General features: G+C 46.7%; 1 protein-coding gene across 2 annotated transcripts in view; it reads right to left on the reverse strand.

Annotated features, from left to right (window-relative positions):
* The window catches only part of SYT17 (synaptotagmin 17), an 88,278-nt gene that overhangs the window by 20,020 nt on the left and 43,314 nt on the right, over positions 1-24,944 (reverse strand). For both annotated transcript variants that reach the window (XM_047714449.1, XM_047714448.1), the window contains exons 6-7: positions 13,120-13,240; positions 11,406-11,561 (exon numbers count right to left, since the gene is read on the reverse strand). In XM_047714449.1, coding sequence (XP_047570405.1) covers positions 11,406-11,561; positions 13,120-13,240 — 277 coding nt within the window. The remainder of the gene's footprint in view (positions 1-11,405; positions 11,562-13,119; positions 13,241-24,944) is intronic.

The following is a 24,944-nucleotide window of genomic DNA, read 5'->3' on the forward strand; positions in this document are numbered from 1 at the left end:
AGTCCCTAGCCTTTTAAAGGTTAAGCCTTCTCCCCACTGACTGGCGGCTCAGGGCTGGAGCAGTAGAGAAGGCAAGGGACAGAAGGGCTGTCCGGAAAGGATATTCTAGGTTTCTGATTTCTTCCATGTGGCAGCCTTCATCTCACAGCCACCAGGCTCTGGCCCTAGCGGCTGAGCCCAGCTGCTTCTCGCCAGCTCGGAGACCCAAGGCAAAGCTGAACCTGACCTTCACTGGCTCCCCTTTCGCACTCCCAGCTAGGGCTCTGCAGGGACACATGTGGTTGGACAAATCCCCAGCCCCCTGATGCTTTCCCCATGGGGATGTGCCTGGAAGGAGGCTCCATCCAAAGGCACCAGAATCATTAAACAGCCACACAAACGGAGTAAAGCTCCCAGGAGCCCTGGCAGCTGGACTGGTCTTTAAAGGCTGCCACTAGACCCCAAAATGAATGTTTAACATCTAGCCAAGTTTTACTGCCTGGGTGGATGGGCTTTGGCAGCTCAAGGAGCTCTCTGGAGGAAAGGTGAGGTAGGGGTGCCACGCGGGCTCTGTGCTCTGCCAGGAGAGCCCCAGGGTAGCAGGGGTCTGCTTCCATCTCCTGACTGCCTGGCTGGCTCTCCACCTCTAACCACATCCAGGTTCAATGCCACAATCCACTGAGACCTCACTAAGGGCCAAGCGCTATGCTAAGCACATTATATACTTCATTTCTCTTTGTCCCTACGACACCCTAGGAGTTGGGGGGCTGAAATCTATTGACGAGGAAATCCTCATTCAGAGGGTTAAGTAGCTTGCCAAAATAGAGCACTGTCCTATATCTAATCCCTGAGCCCTTTCTGTTGACTCTGCCTCCTACATTATTTCCCACTGAGTAACTTCTCTGAAACCCTTTTGCTACCTCCCTGGTCTAAGCCACCATCCCCTCCCCCTTAGACCAGCGCTGTAGCCTCCCAGATGGTCTCCTGGGTCCCCCTCTTGTCTCCCGACAACGCCAATCTCCATTCAACAGCTGGAGGGATACTTTAAAAGAGGATCATAGCACTTCCTTGGTCAAAACCCTCCAAAGGTTTTTCTAGGCACTTAGGAAAAAAAAAAATAGAGCTTCTAATCTTACAGGCTCTAGTCAACCTGCCCTGTGCTACTTTTCCAAACTCACATTGCCTTCTGTGCTCTGGACATATTGGGGTAACATGGGAGAACAGATGATGTGTCTTCTTGCTATTTGAAGTGTGGTCTTCAGACCCCAGCATCAGCGTTACCCAGAGCTTACTAGAAATCCAGACGCTGGGATGCCTGGGTGGCTCAGTGGGTTAAGCCGCTGCCTTCAGCTCAGGTCATGATCCCAGGGTCCTGGGATGGAGTCCTGCATCGGGCTCCTTGCTCGGCGGGGACCCTGCTTCCTCCTCTACCTCTGCCTGCTGCTCCCCTGTTTGTGTGCGCTCTCTAACAAGTAAATAAAATCTTAAAAAAAAAAAAAAGGGAAGAAATCCAGATGCTCAGGTCTCTTCCAGACTTACTGACTCAGAATCCACATTTTGACAAGGTCCCCAGAAGATTCCTACGCTCATTAAAGCGTAGTGGTTAAGAGTGAGGAAGACTTTGGAACCAACGAACTTGGGATGGAAGCCTGGCCCAACCACTCACCAGCTGGGTAACTTGGCATCAGGGACTAGCTACTTCCTGCGTAGTGAAGAGCTCATCTTACCCAAAGAGAGACTTGGTCTATACCCTTGGCTCCTTGGAGGTGATTTCCAGGCTTGTGGAATGTCCTTGTTCATCTAGGGCTCTAGCCACAGGCAATGGGGTTTACAGCGACCGCTTTGGGGTTCCCTAGAGAAACTGATGACTAGAGGTATTAGCGGGACCTCCAACAGGTGCTGGAGACCAAAGGTCAGCTCCCTGAGAATACAGGATTGAGCCCCAGTAAAAACTCTGGACACCTAAGGTTCAGGGAGCTCTCTTTGTTGGCAATATTCTGTGCACATGGCACAGTCGGTAAGCAGGAGGAGGTAACACCGTCCATGGATCCATGGGGACAAAATGATTGAAAGCTCCACATCCCATCCCCCATGTGTCTCTTCCCTGGGCTGATTTTAATTTGCATCCTTTTGCCATCCTAAAATTACAGATCTAAGAAGCACCTTCCTGAGTCCTGGGAGTCATTCTCATGAATTACTGAAACCGCATGGGCTCAGGGACCATGCATGTCCAGCCAGCTGGTCCAAAGCCAGGGCAGTCTTGTGAGGACCAGTCCCCCCAACTTTGCAATTGGCTCACTCTGTCGTTCCCTTCCCTGAGCTTCAGTCTCCCCAGCTGAAAAATGGCTATAGAGTAGATCACACCTTCCGTGTTTATCAAAAGATTAAATGAGATAATGAACGCACCCGAGTTCCACGATAAACACAAGTACGATGTCCCCCGTGGTTTGGTCAAGGAAACGGAGGGTCAGAGAGGCAAAGGCACTTGCCCACAGTCAGAGGCTGAAGCTCGGTCTGACTGACTCGAACCCTGGTGTGATACTGTCTCCTCGTGACTTGCTATCGCTTTCCAGGAAGGGAGGGACATGTGTGGTTCTGCTGAGCCCATGGTCTAGCAACCTGCTAAGGAAGTCATGGGGCCTTTGGGGGTAAATCGCCCACCACCATCCCAGGGCTCCTTCCTGCTTCTCCTCGCTCCTATTTTTGGGATTCGCATGACATGAATATTCGGCTGTGTGACGTTGCTCCATAGGTTTCTTTTTTCCCCTTCTGTTCCTCTTTTCCCCCAATCTTTTTATTCTGTTGCTCACAGTATGTACTTTCTCTCCATCTATCTGTATGTTCCTTAACTCTTTCCTCTATCATCTGCATTCTGCCACGGACCCCATCCAGTGAATATTTTATTCGATTCGAAATTTTCTACTCAGTTCTTTTCTTCTGTTTCTCTACCAACCCGCAACAGCCTCCGTCTTAGCATACTTCTCAAGAGGATTCACCCTTCCTTCTTGGCGCATGGTTACAATCACTGCTCTAAAGTCTGTGTGACCATCCCACCGTCTGGGTCATCCTGTGGTGGGTGCCTGCTGATTATATTTCCTCTGAGAATTCGCCAGACTTGGCTGGTTCTTTATGAATCAGGTTGTTCCAGATGGTATCCTGGACGTCTTGAATATTATGAGACTCTAGGTCTTGCTTGAATCCTACTAAATATATTGACTTTTTTTGGCTGTACCAGGCAACTGAGTAGGCTGGCTTCAGACCACATGTTCTAACCTGCCTTCTAGGTGCTGTTAGGCCAAAGTCAGTTCAGTTTTCAAAGTGTCCTCAAGGGCCAGCTGCAGATCGGGGCAGTCGTCTACACTATAGTTCAGTTCTCAAAGTCTCTCCTATACTGTTCAGGGTCATATCCACTCTGTGGGGGCAACTCCAGGGTGAGCCCAGGAGTTCATACCTAAGTCTGTGGGCCTCCTTCTGGAACTGTGTCCTCTCTGTAGTGTTTCCCACACTCTGGCTCCCAGAGGCCCCCTTTCATTACCCGCTGTCTAGAAAGTGGAGGCTCTGGTCCCCCCTGCTCTTCCGCTTACTTCCCATGACTGCGTCTGGGTCTGGAGCCAGGTGTCCCTGCCGGCTCCCACCACACGCTGCCAACCCCAGCACCCGGCGCGGAGCACAGACCAGGCCGGTTCTGTAACTAAGTGGGCGCAGCCAGTCCATTCCTGGTTCCTGGACGCCGAACCAGCTGGCAGCTTTAGGGTGATGGTGATCAGGAGCGGACACTGCTCAGGACGCGACCCCGGGCTATTCACCTCCAAAGAGCCAGCATTTCAACGCCGGAATTATTAAACAACACTGGAATTATTAAAACAATAGGCATGGGGCGCCTGGGTGGCTCAGTGGGTTAAGCCGCTGCCTTCGGCTCAGGTCATGATCCCAGGTCCTGGGTTCGAGCCCCACGTCGGGCTTTCTGCTCAGCAGGGAGCCTGCTTCCTCCTCTCTCTCTGCCTGCCTCTCTGCCTACTTGTGATTTCTCTCTGTCAAATAAATAAATAAAATCTTTAAAAAAAAAATAAAACAATAGGCATGATTTTCCAAGGGGCTATTTCTGGGATGGGCAGGTCCACGTGCTGATCTGCCTTTAATTCCCATGAGAGGAATGATTTGCTTTTTTAAACATGTTACACAAGACAAAGTCCCGGCTCAGAGAGGGGGAGGCATCTGCTTCAAGTCACACAGCTGGTTACCAGTGTGGCCAAGTCCAACCCAAGTCTGCGTAATTCCAGGGTCCACTCTTCTATGGCAAGGTCCAACAACACCGTCCTCATCACCATCGTCACCACCATCATCACCACGTTCGGTATTTGCTGAGCACAAACTATGCAGAAGGCATTGTCTAAAGTTCTATGATGTATTGAGGTGGGAAGAGAAGGAAACTGCATGACAGGGATGTCATTTGCCCAAGGTCACATACACCTGCTAAGCGGCAGAGATGACATCTGAACCAAAAACTGCATCTCACTCCCACCGGTACTCGGAGTGGCCCTGCAACCGTTTCTCTCGTCGGCAGGGCTGGGCCTGGTGCCCAAGGAGTCGGGTGGGGAGAGAAGACAGAGGCCGTGGGGAGGCTGCAGGGAGGAGATGGGGCAGAGGTGGGCTGAGGCCAGATGTTGGGGAACATCTGTGTCCCAGAACAAAGCCACAGCACCTCTCCATCTCAAGGGATCTTCTGGCCCTTGCAGAATGGCCATGTCCCTCTCAGAATAATTTCCTTCTCTCTCCTCTGCTGGAAACCCTCAGCTTCTCCAGGTCTGCTTCCCAAACCCCAAAGCTTTCGCAGCATGTGCTCTGGGGCCCATCCAGCCCTGAGGTCTTCCCGGTGGCAGCATTGCTCCCTACCTCCCCTCTCCTCCTCTGCCACCCCCCGCCCCCCTCCCCCACACTTCAGCAGATTCAATTAACCAATCGGATGCTGCAGCCACAGAAAGCCAAGCAATTATGGAAGCAGACCAGGTGCCTTGGAACTCAGTCTCACAGAGGGGCCTGGGAGGCCTCCAAGCAGACAGCGGGACGGGGAGGGAGGCAGAACACTATGGGCAGTTGCTACCAACCCTGGGCTGGGCGAGAGAGGCCACTGGGGAGCCGTGAAAGACACACCCCTCACCCCGAATACAGATGCCCTGGCCCACTCCATTGCTCTGCCTGGGGCCTGGGCATCAGGATTTTTTTACAGTCCCAACATAACACTAACGACAGATGGGATTAGCAGTCTAGTGGAGATGCAGGGGTAAGGATCACTGCAAGAGCCCGATTCCTTCTAATGCACGTGGAATGACTGGTGCTTACCCAGCTGCTCTTCTGGGGTCTTCTGTGTATTCTCTCCCCCAAAGTGTGGTCTGCAGACCCACAGCACTGGCGGCACCTGGGTGCTGTTGAAAGGCAGAATCCCAAGCCGCAGACCAGGCTGACTGAATCAGGACCTGCATTTTTAACAAATCCCTAGGAGACATGAAGGATGGAGACTCCACACTCTCTAGTCCTAGCTAGACACACTAACGTTGGCAAAAGAGCTAGGAGTGTTGGTCATTGCCTTGGTTTCTCCTCTTGCGTGTTCTGCAGCTGCCTGGACACTGGTTATCACTGGGGACTTCCCCTCCTTCTGAGCCTGTGCCCAGGGTAATTCCCATAGCAGCTGCCTTGAGCATGGGGCTTCCCTGCTGACCCCTGTCAACCTGTCAGCCCCCAGGCTGAACGATGAGGTTGGCCTCAATTTCCCTCCAAGACCTCAGTTTCCCTTCTGGGCTGGAGGCCTGTCTGCTCTCACCTCACTCCCCACAACCTTCCCCGTCCAGCTAACCTATCACCGCCCGGCTCACTCCCCGGACAGGTTGGGCATTTGCAACACACCTTGCTTTTCTCCTTCTTAACCTTTAGACCGATTCACAATTACGTCATGATTGCTTTGGCCTTGGACTAACGTCTGCCTGTCCCCCACTAGAATGAAACACCATGAGAATATAGGTCACAATAGGGCGCCTGGATGGCTCAGTCGTTGAGCCTGTGCCTTCGGCTCAGGTCATGGTCCCAGGGTCCTGGGATTGAGGCCCACATAGGGCTCCCTGCTCAGCGAGAAGCCTGCTTCTCCCTCTCCCACTCCCCCTGCTTGTGTTCCCTCTCTCACGGTGTCTATTAAAAAAATATGTAAAATCTTTAAAAAAAAAAAAAAAGAACATGGGTCATGAATGTCTGGTTCTCTGTTGAATACATAACACATAGTAGCTGCTGAAAAAATATTCAGTCCGTGGAGACTGACACTCGGTCAGCTCCTACCCCAGGAGTTGAAATCTACCCCCCACCCCCGCCCCTGACATCAGAGGCGGCTTCTACTCTCCTTTCTCTTTCTATCAATCTATTCACTGGAGGTACCTCATGTAAGTAGAATTCTATAGTATCTGCCCTTTCATTTCTGGCCTACGTCCCTTAACAGAATGTCTCCAAGATTCACCCATGTTGTAGCATGGTGTGACCATGTCCCTCCTTTGAAGGCTGAATAACTGTGCCCTGAATGGATAGATCCCACTTTATTTATCCATTTATCCATCTGTCGATGGACACCTGGGCTGCTTCACCCTTTTGGCTACTGGGGATAACGCTGCTAGGAGCCTGGGTGCGCGAATGTCTGTGGGGAGTCCCGCTTTCCGTTCTTTTGGGGATATTCCCAGAAGGGGAATTGCTAGATCACAGAGCGACTCTATTTTTAATTTTTGAAAAGGCCTCATCAAGCTGTATTTTTTTTTCCCCTTCCTTTTCTTCCCCCACTTCCAAGAATAGCCCACTAACCTCAGTGGCCAATTCTGCTCTACGTTTCTGGAAGGCCTCTGGGCCGCACGTCATTCTCTCACGAGCTGAAAAGCAATTTTCCCCCTTTTTTTAAACTTCAGCTGCAGAAATCACCTGACTGAAAACTGCAGAAAAACCCTCATCCCACACAGGAGCGGAAGGGCTTAACCAGCCCCGCCTGCTGGCTGATTACGGGCTTTTACGCGGATTCTCGGCATACGCTCTAGGTGCAGCTCAACCTTACTTTTTTATCAAGTGTTTGGAAACAAGCTCATAGGTTAGGTTTCAGAGCCTTCGCCTGGAGGTAACAGCTTTCTACTCCTACCTGACAGATAAAGCAAGTTTAGAACGTCATGGATCCGAATTCGGCACAACGGTAGCTTTGCCCAGACAGATCCCAGCTCCACTGGATTTCTTTTATCACTATGGTCAGTGCCCTCTAGGTAAAATGCCATCCCAGCCGCAATATCCGTTCACAGTTATGGCTCCAAACCCTGACTCAGCATAGAAATAGCTGAGGTGCTTTAAAAATACATAAACACAGATAGGGAGACAGCCAACATGCCCAGCTCCGTCCGTCCGGTCACAGTCCCACGTCCCCAGCTCCGTCCGTCCAGTCACAGTCCCCGGGGTGGAGCCTGGTCACTGGCAGCCCTTTATGTTATTTTTCTCCAAGATTTTATTTACCTCTTAGGGAGAGACAGAGAGGGCGCTGGAGCAGGGGGAAGCAGCAGAGGAGGGGGAGGGGCAGGCTCCCCACTGAGCACTGGGGTTGATCCCAGGACTCTGAGATCATGACCAGAGCCGAAGGCAGATGCTTATGAACACAGCGAGGCACCGAGGCACTCCTAGAAGCACCTGAAAGCTCCACCGATTGTCAAGTGTAGCCCGAGCTGGGCACGCCTTCCTGAAGAAGGCAGGAAGACCTGCGGTCCTTCCTTCTCTAGAAAGAATATTTTCAATGGGCTTTAACCTGACGAGAGGCACCCCTGAGCTCGGGGCGTGGAACCCCAACATTTAAACAGGAGAAGCAGGCGTTCCACAAATGGAGAGCACGGCCTTGTCTGATGGGTGGGTGCGGCTGATGCCAGTCACCCGCCGTGCAGTGGGGCACGGGGGTGCTGCTCCAGTTCAAGGCTTTTGCCTGATGGGATTCACATAGCGGATTCTAGGGGTTCAAAAAAAACCCCTCTCAATGGAAGGCACAATTTTCTGTCCTTCAGGGTGTTTTTCTGGAAAGGGTGCCCCATAGTCTTGTCACCTCATCTCAGGTTCCGTCACACGCCCCTGACCTCCCCACATCCTCCCCTGCCCCCCACCGTGAGTAATGCAATCATTAAAAATAAATGGGGCACCCGGGTGGCTCATTGGGTTAAAGCCTCTACCTGTGGCTCGGGTCATGATCTCAGGGTCTTGGGATCGAGCCCCGCATCAGGCTGTCTGCTCAGCAGGGAGCCTGCTTCCTCCTCTCTCTCTGCCTGCTTCTCTGTCTACTTGTGATCTCTGTCTGTCAAATAAATAAATAAAATCTTTAAATAAATAAATAAATAAAGAGCTAGGTCCATCCACATTTGCACTGACCTAGAGGGACTGGACACAGTCACCTGTTAATGAAACAAAAGCCACTTTTTCAGGGTGGTGTCCACAGAATGATCTGCCAAGCCCCCCGAGAGCAGGGGCTGTCCGTTTTGTTCCCAGCCATATTCCCAGCACCAGGAAACTGTGTCTGGCCTGGAGAAAGGGCTTCATCCCCACTTCCGGAATGAATGAGTAACTTCCCAAAAGAGCTGAATCCTCTATATGCGGACGATGTTTGTGTGAATGATGAAAAAAGCGTGAAATGAGGCATATCAGGATGTTACAGGCAGTGACCTCGGGGAGAAGGGACTGGAAGGGGGTGAGAAAGAGAGTAACACTGCCCTCTTAAGAACAGTTTGTGGTTTTGGGACGCCTGGGTGGCTCAGTTGGTTGGACGACTGCCTTCAGCTCAGTTCATGATCCCGGAGCCTCGGGATCGAGTCCCGCATCAGGCTCCCAGCTCCATGGGGAGTCTGCTTCTCCCTCTGACCTTCTCGCTCATGCTCTCTCTCACTGTCTCTCTCTCAAATAAATAAATAAAATCTTAAAAAAAAAAAAAAAAGAAAAGAACAGTTTGTGGTTCTTAAGGGTGGCTCAGTGGTTAAAGCCTCTGCCTTTAGCTCAGGTCATGATCTCAGGGTCCTGGGATCAAGTCCCGCATGGAGCTCTCTGCTCAGCGGAGAGCCTGCTGCCCCCTCTCTCTCTGCCTGCCTCTCTGCTTACTTGTGATTTCTCTCTCTGTGTGTCAAATAAACAAATAAAATCCTAAAAAAAAAAAAAAAAAAAAAAAAAGAATAGTTCGAGGTTACTGAGTGCTTGTCTTGCATGAGGGATGGTGCTCAGCACTGATTATATCTTGTTCTCATCTGAGCCACACAACAATCCTTCAAGACGTCCTCGAGTGGTTATATCCATTGTACAGCTGAGAAAATCTAAGCACACAGATCTTGCTCAAAGCCACAAAGCCCAGACCCAGGCCCTGGCTCCACAGCCCGTGCATTTAACCCCTCTGCTTTTCTGACTCTCTGTCTATACTCCTCTTTTGGTTGTAACACTCACTGTGACCAGCACATGCTACTTGTGTCCTAAAATCTTAAGTAAAATATAAAAGTGTCAGGGCTTTCCTTCTGGGCACTGGATGTCCCCTGGGTCCCTTCCTGATCTAAATGTGCAACCTTAAGTCCTTCCCTCTCAACAGGGACTTGGGAACTAATACTCCATGCTTGGATCTTATCTCGTTTCAGCAGAGTTCCCACTGCCTAATCTATACCATTTAAAGATTCAGTGGAATCATGGTCTCTGGCTTTACCTGAAACCTTGGGGACAGTGGGACCTGTGGACAGCAGCCATCCCAGGCTGCAACAGATAGGACTGTCGTACCTGCTTAGGGCAGGCGGGCCCTGACTAGATGCAGACTCTCTGGGTGACAGGCCCTAAGAAAACCCAGAACCAACATGCCTCAGAGGAGTCTTGGAGCATGGAGCATTTGCAATCTTGGTAACGAGAAGCAGTAAGGCTGTGCAGAGGAAGCCTTGCATGCAAGGATTTTTTTCAGCCATGGCCTTCTTTCTCGGGAGACCAGCAGCTAAGGTGTTAGAGTAGATCCGAACAGATTAGGCTCCCGATTACTCTGGAGCACCACTCCTCAGTGTGAGCTCAGGTCCCCCATGCCAGCACTCCCCAGATGTTTGGGGAAATGCAGACCCCCTCATCTTTGTATCGAGGAAGACCAGAGCTTAAATCTTGACTCTACCAGTCGGAGACTGGGTGGACGGACTGCTTAGGTTTTAAGCCTCAGTCCCCAGTCTTATAAGCCAATGAGGATGATGCAGACCTGACTGGGTGAATTACGATACGTATTAGCAATAAGGTGAGTGAAGCCCTGCCAGGGAGAGGACACAGGAAATAACAACCATTACTTCTATTTACTTGACGCAGTGAGAGCCAGGTTCTAAAATGGCTCCCAATGACCCCTAACTCCCAGTATTCACATCCTTTTCTAATCCCCTCCCCTGGAATGTGAGCTGGACCCAGTGCGTTGCTTCTAAGGAACAGAGGAGTAAAAGTAAAAGGATGTCATTTCTAAGATTAGGTCATTACAAGACTCCGGCTTCCGTCTTGCTCAGCTGCCCACTCTGATGGAAACCATCCACCATGTTGTGAGCTGCCTCATGGAGAAGCCCACGTCGTGAGAAAAAGAGGAAGGTCACCAGCCAACATCCAGGAGGGAACGGATGCCTCCAATCCAATGCATCCTCGCTGTGAGGAACTGAATCCTACCAACCACTAACTACACAAGTAAGCTTGAGGACAGGTCCTCCCCCAGCTGAGCCTTAAGATAAGACCACAGCCCAGCCAATACCCTGACTGCAGCCTTGGCAGAGAACCTCAGCCAGAAGCACACAGAGAAGCTGAGTAGGGGTTCTTGACCTACAGGAACCATGAGCTTAATAAATGTGCTTTAAGTCATTATATTTGTTCCGCAGCAGTAGATAACTAATACACCCTGAAAACAATAAATTAAATTCAACCAAAGCAGCACGTGAAGCCTTAAAAGTCCTCCTCTCCAAGTTAGGTCACGTGTTTCTCACGTTTCCCTATAAGGCTATAAGCTACTTGAATCACCATAGCGTCTAAACGAACAGAGTGAGCACTTATTATTTTAGACTTGATTTTACTTCATTGTATAGTCTCACTGAATCTTACAAACCTATGAAGCAGGTACTGTGATTGCCCACATTCTAGAGATGAAGAAACCGAGACTTAGAGGGGCCAAGCAACATGCCCCAGGTGTCAGCAATTATGTAGAAGTGCCAGGAAATCTGGCTCTAAAATTTACATTTGTAATAATTATGCTTTATGGTTCTATGAATCTTGCCCAACTCCACAAATGGCAAGTGGATTCACACCCAGGTAGCTGAACACCAGACATGACCCTCTCCAGACACCTTTTATCTCTAGGATAGTAAGTAGACTATGTCTCACCTGGAGTCCATCAGGGTCCCACTACCTACCTGTAAACACTAAGCTGGCATTTTCAAGTTCTTCTTGGGGAACTTTGAAGCTGAAGGATTCATTGTAGAAAGGATCAATTGTGCCTCTTAAGAAGGATGTCTTCTTTGTTTTCACAAGTTTGAGTCCATGTACCAGCTGGATTTTCACAAAAGGGTCTGAGAATTGGAGACAGAATTAAAGAATGCTGGAGCTCATGAAACTCAGTCCATCCATCCAACTTCCCATCTGTCTGATAACCCAACCACCTACCTATTCTTTCTTCTCTCTTTTTTTCCCTCATTCCACCAATCTTTCCATCCATCAGTCCAGATATCCACCCCTTCTTCCATTCATCCATTTTCCTATCCATCCATCCATCCATTACCCATCCCTCCTTTTTCCCATCCAACTGCTTATCTGCTCATCCCTATCTCTCTTCCTCCAACCATCCAAGACTTATTGAGCTCCTCCCATGTGTCAGGCACTGTGTTTACAGATGAAGACACTGAAGACTCAAGACAGGAAATGGTCTGCTTAAGATCAGACTAGTGGAAGAAAATCCAGACCCAGAGCCTGCCCTGGTTTTTTTGTCCCTAGAAATCCATTATCATGTCAGTGAGCCCATAACTCCATACACGGGAGTATAGAGATGACAGATTAGTGACTATCATTCTTAGATCGCTTACAGTTACAAAGAGATTCATGCACACTATCTAATTTAATATTTGTCTAAACAACCCCATGAGATGGATACTGTTGTTATCTCAATTTTTCAGATGGAGAAATTGAGGTTTAGGGAGATTAAGTATCTTCCCCAAGGCCACATCATTTATGAGTAGTAGAACGAGGACTTGGTTCCAGGCAGTTTGACTCCAGAACCTTTTATCATTTGATTCTATTGCTTCCCCCATCATGGTGAGTCTGAAACTCTCTAGCCTTAACATCATTCCCTCCACTGACCCCTCCCAAATCTCTATTTTTATAATGTGGTTTCTGAGAATGCAAGTTGTCTTCTAGAGGCAGCTGTCACTTTACAGCAAAAGTAATTTATTTTGGCTACTGTCCTTAGAGGAGACAGTGGTTTCTCCAAGGAGCTGAAGAGGTCCCAGAGACCCTGGCTACTTTCAGGATAATATCCTTTGCTGTCATGGGAGAAGCTCCATACAGATGGAATGTAATCTGTTCCATTTCATGAAAAGTCATCTTTGAATTGGTTTACTATAAAGTAGACATTTTAAATACAACAGTCTTTTCAGAGCTGGGATTTATAAAGATCCAAGGTACACTTGAAATGGGCTGGTGGGGGGGAAAAAAAACACCTCAGGGCCTGTCCACTGCTCTGGCAAATGGGAATGGGTGGTCGGTGCACACTGGCGCCACCCGGAGCCTGACATCTCCATTGCAGGCACAGCAGCTGGAAGGGCGGATCCCTTCCTTGGGGGCTTCGTGTGCTCAGAGGATCTGGAGGTCAGTACTGACCACACATGGTCTCAGTCAAATCCCCCATTCGAATGGGGTTGCTGAGATACCATCATTTACCTGCCTCACCCTAAGAGATATCTGATCATTTATTTTCCCTCTTGATCCAACATCCTAGTTCTAAATGCTATCTGTTTATCCTTGCGGCGTTTTAGTAATAGTATCCGGAATGCAGAAAAAAAAAATTTGGCCCTGGGTCAAACAAACACAGATGCCTCGTTAAGGAAATGGGGGAAGAAGGGGGTCGCACTGTACCTGAACCTTGGCTCACATCTGTCTGAAGAAGTTGCTTGGCTCGAATGACATCAACATTCAGTCTCCCGGCACTCGGGAGGTAATTCAGTGACAGAAGCAGTTCCCCCAGCTCTACTTCATTCTGCAGAGAAAGGACATGGTCGGGAAGTTGCTTTTTTCTTGTATTCCTTCTTGTACCTAATGGGCAGGAAAGTGACTCCAGCAGGTCACACATGGGTTTCTGTAGGTAGATCAGTTGACAATGGGTACCTCTTTCTTTGACTTCTTTTAGCCTCTGACCCCAGTTATCCCATCTATCTCAGAAAGTTCTTGGGGCATGCAGGTGGCTCAATCAGTTAAGTGTGCAACTCTTGGTTTTCGCTCAGGTCATGATCTCCCTTTTGTGAGATCGAGCCCCACGTTGGGCTCTGTGGTCAGTGCAGAGTCCACTCCAGACTCTCTCCCTCTCCCTCTGCCCGCCCCCTGCTCATGCTCTCTCTCTCTCTCTCAAATGGGTAAATTAAAAAATCTTTAAAGAAAAAGTTCTTCCTGTTCTTGGAATGCTTAACAGCAGCAACAACATACTAACAACAAAACTTGCATAATGATAACACATAAATGTGACACGTCAAGTTCTGTGCTCAGCACTTTATATGTAATAACTAGTTCAATCTTCATAATAAGTCTGTAAGATGTTAGAATTACTCTTATTTAATGATAAAACTGAAGATCAGAGCAGTGAAATGATATGTCCAAGGCCACACAGCCAGAAAATGTGGTAGCTCTTGCATTTGGACCCAGGGAGGCTGATTCCAGATAATCTGACCATTATCCTCTTCTGCCTCCAGGCAGGATAAACTGGGAGGGGGAGAACTGGGGGTCAGAACACCCTGCAGGGCAACTATGTGGCTGAGAAATCTGTTCTCAACCTGCAGTCCACAACAGACCCCATGCTTCCCGTCTCACTGCACCAACACTCAGCCTGTGACACCACTTGTTAAAAAATACTCATTCCGTGGCTCAGGTTATGATCCCAGGGTCCTGGGATCGAGCCCCACATCGGGCTCCCTGCTCAGCAGAAGGCCTGCTTCTCTGTCTCCCTCTGCCCCTCCTTGTGTTCCCTTTCTCGCTGTGTCTCTCTCTGTCAAATAAATAAGTAAAAATCTTAAAAAAAAAAAATACCCATTCCCTGGATAACAACACTACCACACTGGTGGGAAATTCAACCAGGGCATGATTCCTTCCACACTTCTAAAAGTACCACGAAAACATGAGGCCCCCACTTCTTTGTCCCATTTTTATTATTTATTTATTAAAAGATTTTATTTATTTATGACAGAGAGAGATAGTGAGAGAGGGAACACAAGCAGAGGGGAGCCGGAGAGGGAGAAGCAGGCTCCCGCCAAGCAGGGAGCCTGACATGGGACTTGATCTAGCACAGCGAGACCATGACCAGAGTTGAAGGCAGATGCTTAATGGCTGAGCCACCCAGGTGTCCCTCTGACCCATTAAAAAAAATTATTGTAAAAACTTGCAACCAGGGGCGCCTGGGTGGCTCAGTGGGTTAAGCCGCTGCCTTCGGCTCAGGTCATGATCCCAGGTCCTGGGTTCAAGCCCACATCGGGCTTTCTGCTCAGCAGGGAGCCTGCTTCCTCCTCTCTCTCTGCCTGCCTCTCTGCCTACTTGTGATTTCTCTCTGTCAAATAAATAAATAAAATCTTTAAAAAAAAAAAACTTGCAACCACATACAAATTACACAGGGCACTGTAACAAATCTCCATATACTCACCACCCAGTGGTAACAATGATCAGAATCCTTATTTTGCTAAAGGCTGCTTCATTGTGTCTTAGTCTGTACTTGTCTTGGTTGGAATAACAAAATACCATAGACTGGGGGGCTTATAAACATAGTTCTGGAGGCTAGGAGTCCAAGATTAGGGTGCCAGCATGGTTGGGTGAGGGCTAACTTCTGGGTAACAAACTTCTCATTGTGTCCTCATTTGGTGGAAGGGACTAGGGACCATTGTGGGGCCTTGTACGTAAGGCACTAATAACCCCACTCAGGGGGGCCCCACCTTCGTGACCTAATCACCTCCCAAAAGCCCTATCTTGCAACACCATCACATTGGACGTTAGGATTCTAACATACGAACTTTGAGGAGACACAAACCTTCAGACCACAGCATATCTACACACTGACTTGCAAAAAATTTTAGTTGAATATTTTAAACCACGTCCCAGACATGATGTCATTTTACCTGTATATCCTTCAGGGTGTATCTCCAAATGGTAAGGACATTAAAACAAGTATTTTTAGCATGGGACACTTCCAATCATATTCAAAAGAAAGCACAGGAGTACAAGGAAACTCACTCAGATTCAATAATTATAATCTCACAGCCAATCTTGATTTACTTATACCCTCATTCAACTCCCCATACCATTGTGAAGTAATACCCAGACATAAAATTTTTCTGTAATATTATATATATAAATATATATGTGTGTGTGTGTGTGTATATATATATATATAAAATATCTGATTGATCTATGTATTTACCCAACCATTCACCAGCTATTCAGTCTTTGTCCACCCATCCATCCATCCACCCATCCACCACCCATCCATCTACCCATCCATTCATCCTTTCTTCCTCTATCCATCCATCCATCCATCCATCCACCCACCCACCCACCCATAATCTCTATCCATCCCTTTCGTTATCAGTCATTCCAGCAATTTATGCAAGTGGCAGCTCTAGAACTTGGCACACAATGGATACTCAACAAACATGGGTTGACTAGATCCCCAGTCAAACCAAAAGATTTCTGTACTGAGTGAGCTAGTCCCCAAACAAGAAACAATCTCACACATTAACTCAGAGGTTGCAAACTATCAGCCCGTAGATGTGTTTTATTTGGCCCACATCAAGCTTAAATGTAATTACCTGATAATTATTTAAAAATTCAAGAATCAAGATATCTCACAAGTTCAAAAAAAAAAAAAAAAATCTAGATTTCCTGCCTTGCTTGAAAAACGAGAAGGTCCAGCAAGGCTGGGCCCACATTCCTACCTGGCAACATCTGGTCGGAGCACAGCATTCCCTTAAGATGGGAATTGCCTCCTTCATTTCATTAGGTCCCCATTTATCCTTCACTGCTTTACATAGGAGCTCACAGGTTTTTCAAGACAAAAATGGTGAACTCAGTGTCCTGAGCGATCGAGGAAATTCCAAGCCCCATACACAGCTGCTAGGGGTTTCCCCCTACAGACATGGACCAGTGGTTCTCAAACTGGGAAATTTTTGCCTCCACCACCCTCAATGTCTAAAGACATTTCAGATGCAGAACTGAGATGGGGGATGCTACTGGGATCTAGTGGGTAGAGGCTAGGGATGTGGTTCAACATCCTCCAACACAAGACAGCCCCCCACCGACCCCCGAAACAAAGGATGATCCAGCCCAAATGGCCACAGCATTGATTGAGAGACAAGGGACAGAAGAGAGAAAGGGGGGATAGATATCTCTTTTATATAGCAAAAAAGTCGATATTCGTTCACTCAGTATTTCCATTTCCAGGAATTTACCCACTGACATACCTCACTGGGCGTCACAACGTGCACACAAGAATAAAAAATACAGGATCATGACCTTGACAGAGTGACTGTGGACCATGACGTGCAAGGACTGGGGAAGCAAATAGCCCTGCCTTCGTGGAACATACACTCTGGCGGGGGAGACAGAGAGTAAACAGACTGAAAGAGACACAAACAAGGTGATTTCAGATACGACCCAGTACTAGGGAGAAAAATCCAGCAGGGGAAGGGAGATGAGGGTCCTTTCTGGGGTGAGGGAAATATCTGTATCTTGATAATGGAGGCAGTGACTGGGTACATTTGCCAAAGATCAACTATTTAAAATGCACAAATTATTGTAAGCAAATTATACCTTAATAAAGTTGATAAAAAGGGGGGGATTTGACATAAGCAAATAGGGCAGAATATTATTAAGCACTTGTCAAATCTGGGAGATGGGCCCCTGGGGTTATCACTTTATGTTAGAAATATTTCATTTTAAAACATACTAAACATTTAAAACATGTTTAAAAAAATAAATATTAAAAAAGCAAGCACAAAAACTTAGGGTAACAGAAATGGTGACTGATAAGGTGCGCTCAGGGGCCGCCATGTCTGCCGCCGTGGTCAGGCAAGGCCCTCCCTGAGGTGAGGTTGAGGAAGGCCTGAAGGAAGTGTGGAGGGGAGGGGGACACATGAGCATGGAGGTGGGAAGAGGGAGAAATCCAGGAACACAGGGAAGGCCATTCACTTGGGGTGCACTAAAATGTAGGTTCTGGAAAGGTCCATGGGAGCTAGAGAAAGCTGCCCAGGGTTGACCTGTGGGAATGCGCCCATCCCCAACCCTACAGGAGATGGTAGAAAAGGAGTGAGGCCAGCTACCAGCTCTCATTGCCTAAGGGGGCCCTCAAGCCCTTTCCAGAGTGGAGAGAGTTGGGCCACTGACCAACCTTCAACGAGACAGCTGTCTGGTGTCATCCCCAATTTTTCTCTTTCTGAGAAGATTGTTTTTTTCATCTCAAAAAAAAGGCGGGGGGGGTGTGTGGGGGGGGGGGGGGGTTCTTTTCTTCCTCCTTCCCTTTGAGGGATACACGCGGCTGCTCTCTCCGCCCCCCCCCCAACCCCAACACAAGCCTATTGAGGTCTGCATGATGTATTTTTCCAAGGGAAGTTGTCCCATTGACCCAGTCCTTTTCGTCTGCCTCGCTTTGGGAATGATCAATCTGCAAGACAATTGTTTGTTCCTCAGGGAACGGGTTGGTAGAAATAAAAAAAGAGGGCTAACTCAGCAATATCCAAAGGTTCGCTGCTTTTTTAAACAAACATTTATTCTACAGTGACTCAGTCCTAGGCACCGGGACCCCACAATCATCATAATTATGGCAAACTTTTACTGCGAAATCGCCCTAGACCAGGCACTGGTTCTGGCAGGCTAAGGCTAAATCTCATTTCTTCCCCTCAACAGCTCAAGGGGCTCCCACTTTACAGATGAGAGAATTCAGACTCGGAGAAGCCGAGGACACCTCAAGATCCCATTCTGAGGAAAGACAGGAGGCAAGCGCACCTCTTATATCACATTGTTGGTAGTGAAAGCACAATGCCACCAACCATTCAAGTCTCTTGGTGGGGAACAGGGAAGATATTAGGAAAAAAAAAATCAAAATTTCAGTGGCCTCACACTCCCTAGGTTGGCTATAAGAACGCCACCACCAACAGCAAAGAGAAAATAACAGGTGTCTGATGCAGGTGTGGAGAAACCGGAAGCCTGTGCCCAGTTGATAGGGCTGGAAAATGGCACAGCCGCTGTGCTCCATGGTCTGATGGCTGTTCCTTAAAAGGTTACAACCAGAGAGTTACCATATGACCCAGCAATTCCTCTCTGTGGTATTTCTATTCTACCAGGAGAACAGAAAAATTTGTACATGAATATTCACGGTTGCACTGTTGGCAACAGTGGAGAAGGTGGAAATGGGCCAAATATCCACCGATGGGTGAACGGATGAACATAATGTAGTATATCCATACAACGGAATGTTACGAAAAGAAATGACATATGATACATGCTATGGTATTGTGTAGCTAAACCTTGTTAACATTAGAGTAGGTGAAAGAAACCAGACACAAAATCTTATATGGTATGATTCCATTTCTGAGATATCCAGAACAGGTCATTCTCTGAAGACAGAAAGCAGATGGGTGGTTGCTGGGATCTGGTAGGAGTGGGGCTGGGGCGTGGGGGGGGAGATATGGGGAACAATCGCTTAGTAGGCACAGGGTCCCCTTTGGAGTGATAAAAATACTCTGGACAGGGGACGGTTATATTGAGAATGTACTAAATGTCACTGAACCGTACACTTTAAATGGTTAGATTGATGTGATGTGAATTTCACCCCAATTAAAGCAAATTATGGGTCTGCAGTATTAATCAGCCATATAAACCTGAACTAGTGCAAGACATACTGAAGCACAACCCATGCTGGGGAGGGGCATGGTCAAGGAAGGCTTCCTGGAGGAGGCCTTTAAGTCTTTAAAGATAAGTAGGATGTGTTAACTAACCATATCATGGTAATCACTTCAAAATATATACGTGTATGAAATCAAGACATTGTATGCCTTACACTTACATAATATTATGTCAACTATATTCCAATAGAACTAGGAAAGAAAAAAGGTAAGTACAATTTTGTCTAGCAAATATTTCAGGGAAGGACACCCCCTGTAGATGGAACAGAATGAGAGAAACTTTCACCACAGTCCCATTACCCTTTGCTGTTCTGGTCCTGAAGTTCTTTATTTCCTAACAGAAAGTCCCAAGTAACTTACTATTAATAATAAAGCAGGCAAAGATGATTAATCACTTGGATTTCTACAATAAATCAGTGAGTCTCTCCTTACAAATAACATTACTGTCACTCATTTATAGTCTTGGTTTTTGAACATCGCTTTGTTTTTTAAATGGGAAAGACAACACTGGCTTCACCCTTAGGCAGAACAGGTATGTGCTCTCAATGCCCCCAACCTCCATTTCAAATTAAAAAAAAAAAAGAAAGAAATATATTTTTTGGCAAGAATATAATATCTGGATGTTCAGAAGTAACGGTGAAGTCATCACTATGGAGAAACTGAACCATTGCAGTTATCCTGAATGACTTATGATGGGAGGCTCCCCAACTTCAGGCTTAGGTTCTCAAGATCGTATCTTTACCCAGGCCAGGAGAAAGGAGAGGGTTCTCACTAAACTCAGGGTCTTTGTCCCAGAATATATGATACATCTGAACAACAACGTTCACTTAGACATCAAAAACTGCAGCTCTAAATAATCAGAGGGCAAAAATGTTCCTTGAGGGTTCCTGAAGACAGTATCTTCTTTGTCCTTCTTCCATAGAAATATCTGATGCTAAATTTATAAGCTGACCAGTGGCCAGATGGTAAGGAACTTAGATTATGGGAACAGAAAAAGTAGGACCATCTAGTCAGTAGCTCCCCAATCTGCTCTTCCTCCCCAAAAGAATCATGAAATTTATGGTGATCTTTGTGGACCCCATTAAGTACTGGACCCTTAACCTTATATCAACCTGGGGGCAATTTTGCCCTCCCCCACACCTCTAGAACATTTGGCAATGTCTGGAGACATTTTTTTGTTGTCACAAGTGGGATGAAGGTTGCTACTGACATCTACTGGATGGGGGCCAGGGATGCTGTTAAAAATCTTACAAAGTACAGGACACCCTCGCCCCCTCAATACAAATGATTTGGCCCAAAATATCAGTAGTACTGAGGCTAAGAAATCTTAACTACGATTCTTTTCTTATCCAATTCCAGCCTGAACGAATGTTAATAGCAACCAAAGACTAAATTTTTCTCCAAGAGATATGAGGACAAGTCCATTCACTAGCTCAGATGAGCCTCTTTCGGATCGTCTACAGACCAAAAGAGGACAGGGCACTAGCCGTAAGCCAAAGATCAAGCTAAATTCCATCCTTCCTCTTCCTCCTTGGGCTGTTCTTCTTCACTGCAAGCAAAGACCCAAGCACCCGATACAAAACCCCTCCCAAGAAGTGGGCTCAGCTGCCCCAGGAAGAATGGACTGCTTATTCTGGGAGAGTCTCCAACTCCAAGAAGTCTCCCTTCTCCCATCCAAATTTAGTCAGATAAGGCTGGCATGTCACAGCAAGAATAATTTGGTCCAACACTCTAGGTTTATAAAAGAAAAACTGAACCAGGACATTCTCTCACTTCCCTATGTAATATCCTCCATCCACCACTCTTAGAATGAAAGCCAACGTCTTTAGCCTCATCTAGAGGCATCTGGCTGGCTCAGAAGAGTATGAGACTCTTGATCTCAAGGCTGAGAGTTCAAGCTCCACGGTGGGTATAGAGATTACTTAATTAAACATAAGAAAAAAAAAAGAAAGAAAGAAAAAGTCCTTAGCCTCATCTACCACAAGATTTATTTATCAGCCTCAGCACTACTTGGGGCTAGATCATTCTATGTTGTGGGTGTGGTCCTGTGTACTGTAGGATGTTTAACAGCATCCCTGGTCTCTACCAACTTGATGCCAGTAGCATACCAACCACCTAAAATGTCTATATACATTGCCTAATATCCTCAAAGGCAAAATCCCCCTCCTGAGAACCACTGATCTACCAGAATCCAAATAATCGGACCCCAGCCTCCATCTCAGACCTCATCCACCAGCCCCATCTGTCTCCTTTCTCTATTCCTTGAAAACACAAGACCATTCCTGTAGCAGGGGCTTGCACCTGTTACTCCCTCAGCCTGGAAATGTCCCTTCAAACATCACCTCCTTATCTCTGCATTCCCAGACTAACCCACCAAAAATAGTCCCCTTTCTCCCTCACTTTTGAATGCTTCTTTTCATTTTATGTCTTTCAAGGCACTTTGTCCTTATGTGATGTTTTCTTGCCCTCCATGAACGCAAGGACTGTATCCAACTCTCCACCACCATGTCCATAGCACGTGGAGCAAATTCAATCCAGATGACCACGAGAACAGGCTACACTGGGAGGAGCAAGATGGCGGAGGAGTAGGAGACCTAAATATCATCAGGTCCCAGGAGTTCAGATGGATAGTTATCAAACCATTCTTTTTTTTTTTTAAAGATTTTTATTATTGATAGAGATCACAAGTAGTCAGAGAGGCAGGCAGAGAGAGAGAGAGAGAGGAGGAGGAAGCAGGCTCCCCGCTGAGCAGAGAGCCCGACGCGGGGCTCGATCCAGGACCCCGAGATCATGACTGAGCTGAAGGCAGAGGCTTTAACCCACTGAGCACCCAGGCGCCCCTCAAACCATTCTGAACAGCTACAAACTCAACAGGGAGAAGAAGAGAAGAGCAGCAATTCTAGGACAGAAAACCGATCCCTTTCGGGAAGGCAGGACATAGGGAGAAAGTGAATCCGAGCCATTCAGGAAGACAGGACCACAGGGGAGGGGCCGGCTCCCAGCAAGTGAGAGAGCAGCGGAGCACAAAATCAGAACTTTTAGAAGTCTGCTCCACTGAGGGACGTTGCTCCAGAGGCTAGGGCGGGTGGGGGGGAATCCTCATGGGGACAGTGTGGTCTCAGGACCCGCAGGGATACAAAAAGACCAGGGGTGTCTGAGTGTGGCAGAGCTGCCAGGTATAGGAGCGGAGAAGCCCATGGCAGAGATGGGGGCTCTCAGCTCGGGGTTACCTTTAACCATGATCCACAGCATAGTCGGGACACTGCTCTTTAGGCAGGGACCCCCCCAATGACAAGTGGCAGATCTGGGGAGACTCACCTTCCTCCTCTGGGAGAAGCGCTATAGGAGCAAGCTGCAGGGATCTGCTGGGTTTGGAGACTCCAAATGGGGCCATGTGCCAGAGATAGGAACTCTCAGTCACAGGCCAGGTGAGCTCGGAGCGCAGCTGGAGACCACGGAGATGGTGTCGGGGCGGGGGTGGTGTCAGGGATTGAGCCCTTTTCTCTGAGAGTGCACTAAGGAGTGGGGCCCCGAGCTCTCAGCTCCTACAGGAGGAGAATGGGAGGCTGCCATTTTCATTCCTGTCCTCCAGAGCTCTATGGAAAGTGTTCAGGGAACAAAAGCTCCAAGAGGGAACCTAAGCAGATGCTTAGCCCGGCCCCTGGCAAGGGCGGTGCAATTCCACCTCGGGCAAACACATTTGAGAATCACTACAACAGGCCCCTCCACAGAAGATCAGCAAGAACATGCAGCCAAGACTAAGTTTATCGACCAATGAGAACTGCAGAACTCCAGAGATACAGGAAAGCAACACACAGAATTCATGGCTTTTTTCCCCACAATCCTCTAGTCTTTTAAAGTTAATTTTTAAAAATTTTTTCTTATTCTGTTTTTCTTAATTTTTCCTCTTTCCCATTTTAACATTTTTAAAACTATTTTATCTTATTAATACCTTTTTAAAAATCTTTTTTAGCTTTCATTGTTATACTCATATTTTATCCCTTCATTGTATTTAATCTTATTTTTTGTATACATAGAGGTTTTTTTTTCTTTAAAATTTTGGGATACAATTTTTTCTAATAAATCAAAATATACCCTAAATCTAGCACATGGCTTTGTTCTAGTCTCCAGCCTGATCACATTCTTTCTTCTTTTTTTCTTTTCCTTTTTTCAACCAACTTCTTATCAATTCTTTTTTAAGAATCTTTTTAAATTTTCATCTATACAGTGCTATTCCATCCTTTCATCGTGTTTACCCTTATTTATATATATGTAAGTTTTTCTTTCTTTAAAATTTTGGAAGGTAATTTTTTTTTTAAATTTCTTCTCACAGACCAAAATACACCCAAAATCAAGCCTGTGGCCTCTGTTTTATTCACCAATCTAATATATACATATATATATTCATATATATATATGAAATTTCTTTTCTTTTTTTCCCCCTTTCTTCTCCCCCCTGGTTTTGAGTCTCTTCTGATTTGGTTTTGTATATTTTTCTGGGGTCATTACTACCCTTTTAGTATTTTGTTCTCTCATTCATCTATTCTTATCTGGATAAAATGACAAGGTGGAAAAACTCACTCCAAAAAAAGGGAACAAGATGCAGTACCGAAAGCTAGGGAACTAATCAATATGGACATTAGTAATACATCAGAACTAGAGTTCAGAATGATGATTATCAAGGTGCTAGCTGGGCTCAAAAAAAAGCATGGAAGATATTAGAGAATCCCTTTCTGGAGAAAAAAAATCCCTTTCAGGAGAAATAAAAGAACTAAAATCTAACCAAGTTAAAATTTAAGAAGTTATTAATGAGGTACAATAAAAAATGGAGGCTCTTACTGCTAGGAGAAATGAGGCAGAAGAGAGAATTAGTGATATAGCAGACCAAATGATGGAGAATAAAGAAGCTGAGCAAAAGAGAGACAAACAACTACTGGACCATGAGGGGAGAACTTGAGAACTAAGTGATACCATAAGACAAAACAGTATTAGAGTAATTGGGATCCCAGAAGAAGAATAAAAAGGGAGAGGAGCAGAAGGCATATTGGAGCAAATTACAGTAGAGAATTTCCCTAACTGGGCGAAGGGAACAAGCATCAAAATCCAGGAGGCACAGAGAACCCCACTCAAAATCAATAAAAATAGGTCCACACCCTGTCATCTAATAGTAAAACTTAGAAGTCTCAGTGACAAAGAGAAAATCCTGAAAGCAGCTTGGGACAAGAGGTCTGTAACATACAACGGTAGAAATATTAGATTGGCAGTACAGAGACCTGGCAGGCCAGAAAAGTCTGGCATGATATATTCAGAGCACTAAACGAGAAAAAGATGCAGCAAGAACACTATATCCAGGTAGCCTGTCATTGAAACTAGAAGGAGAGATAAAAGGCTTCCAGGATGAACAAAAACTAAAAGAATTTGCAAACACCAAACCAGCCCTACAGGAAATATTTCAAGAGGTCCTTTAGCAAAGAGACAGCCTAAAAGTAACAGACCAGAAAGGAACAGAGACAATACACAGTAACAGTCATCTTATAGGTAATACAATGGCACTAAATGCGTATTTTCAATAGTTACCCTGAATGTAAATGGGCTAAATGCCCCAATCAAAAGACACAAGGTATCAGAATGGATTTAAAAAAAAACAAGACCCATCAATATGCTGTCTACAAGAAACTCATTTTAGACCCAAAGACACATCCAGATTTAAAGTGAGGGGGTGGAAAACAGTTTACCGTGCTACTGGTCATCAAAAGAAAGCTGAGGTGGCAATCCTAATATCAGATAAATTAGATTTTAAGCCAAAGA

Source organism: Lutra lutra, chromosome 18 (assembly GCF_902655055.1).
Source record: "Lutra lutra chromosome 18, mLutLut1.2, whole genome shotgun sequence".
Lineage (NCBI taxonomy): Eukaryota > Metazoa > Chordata > Mammalia > Carnivora > Mustelidae > Lutra > Lutra lutra.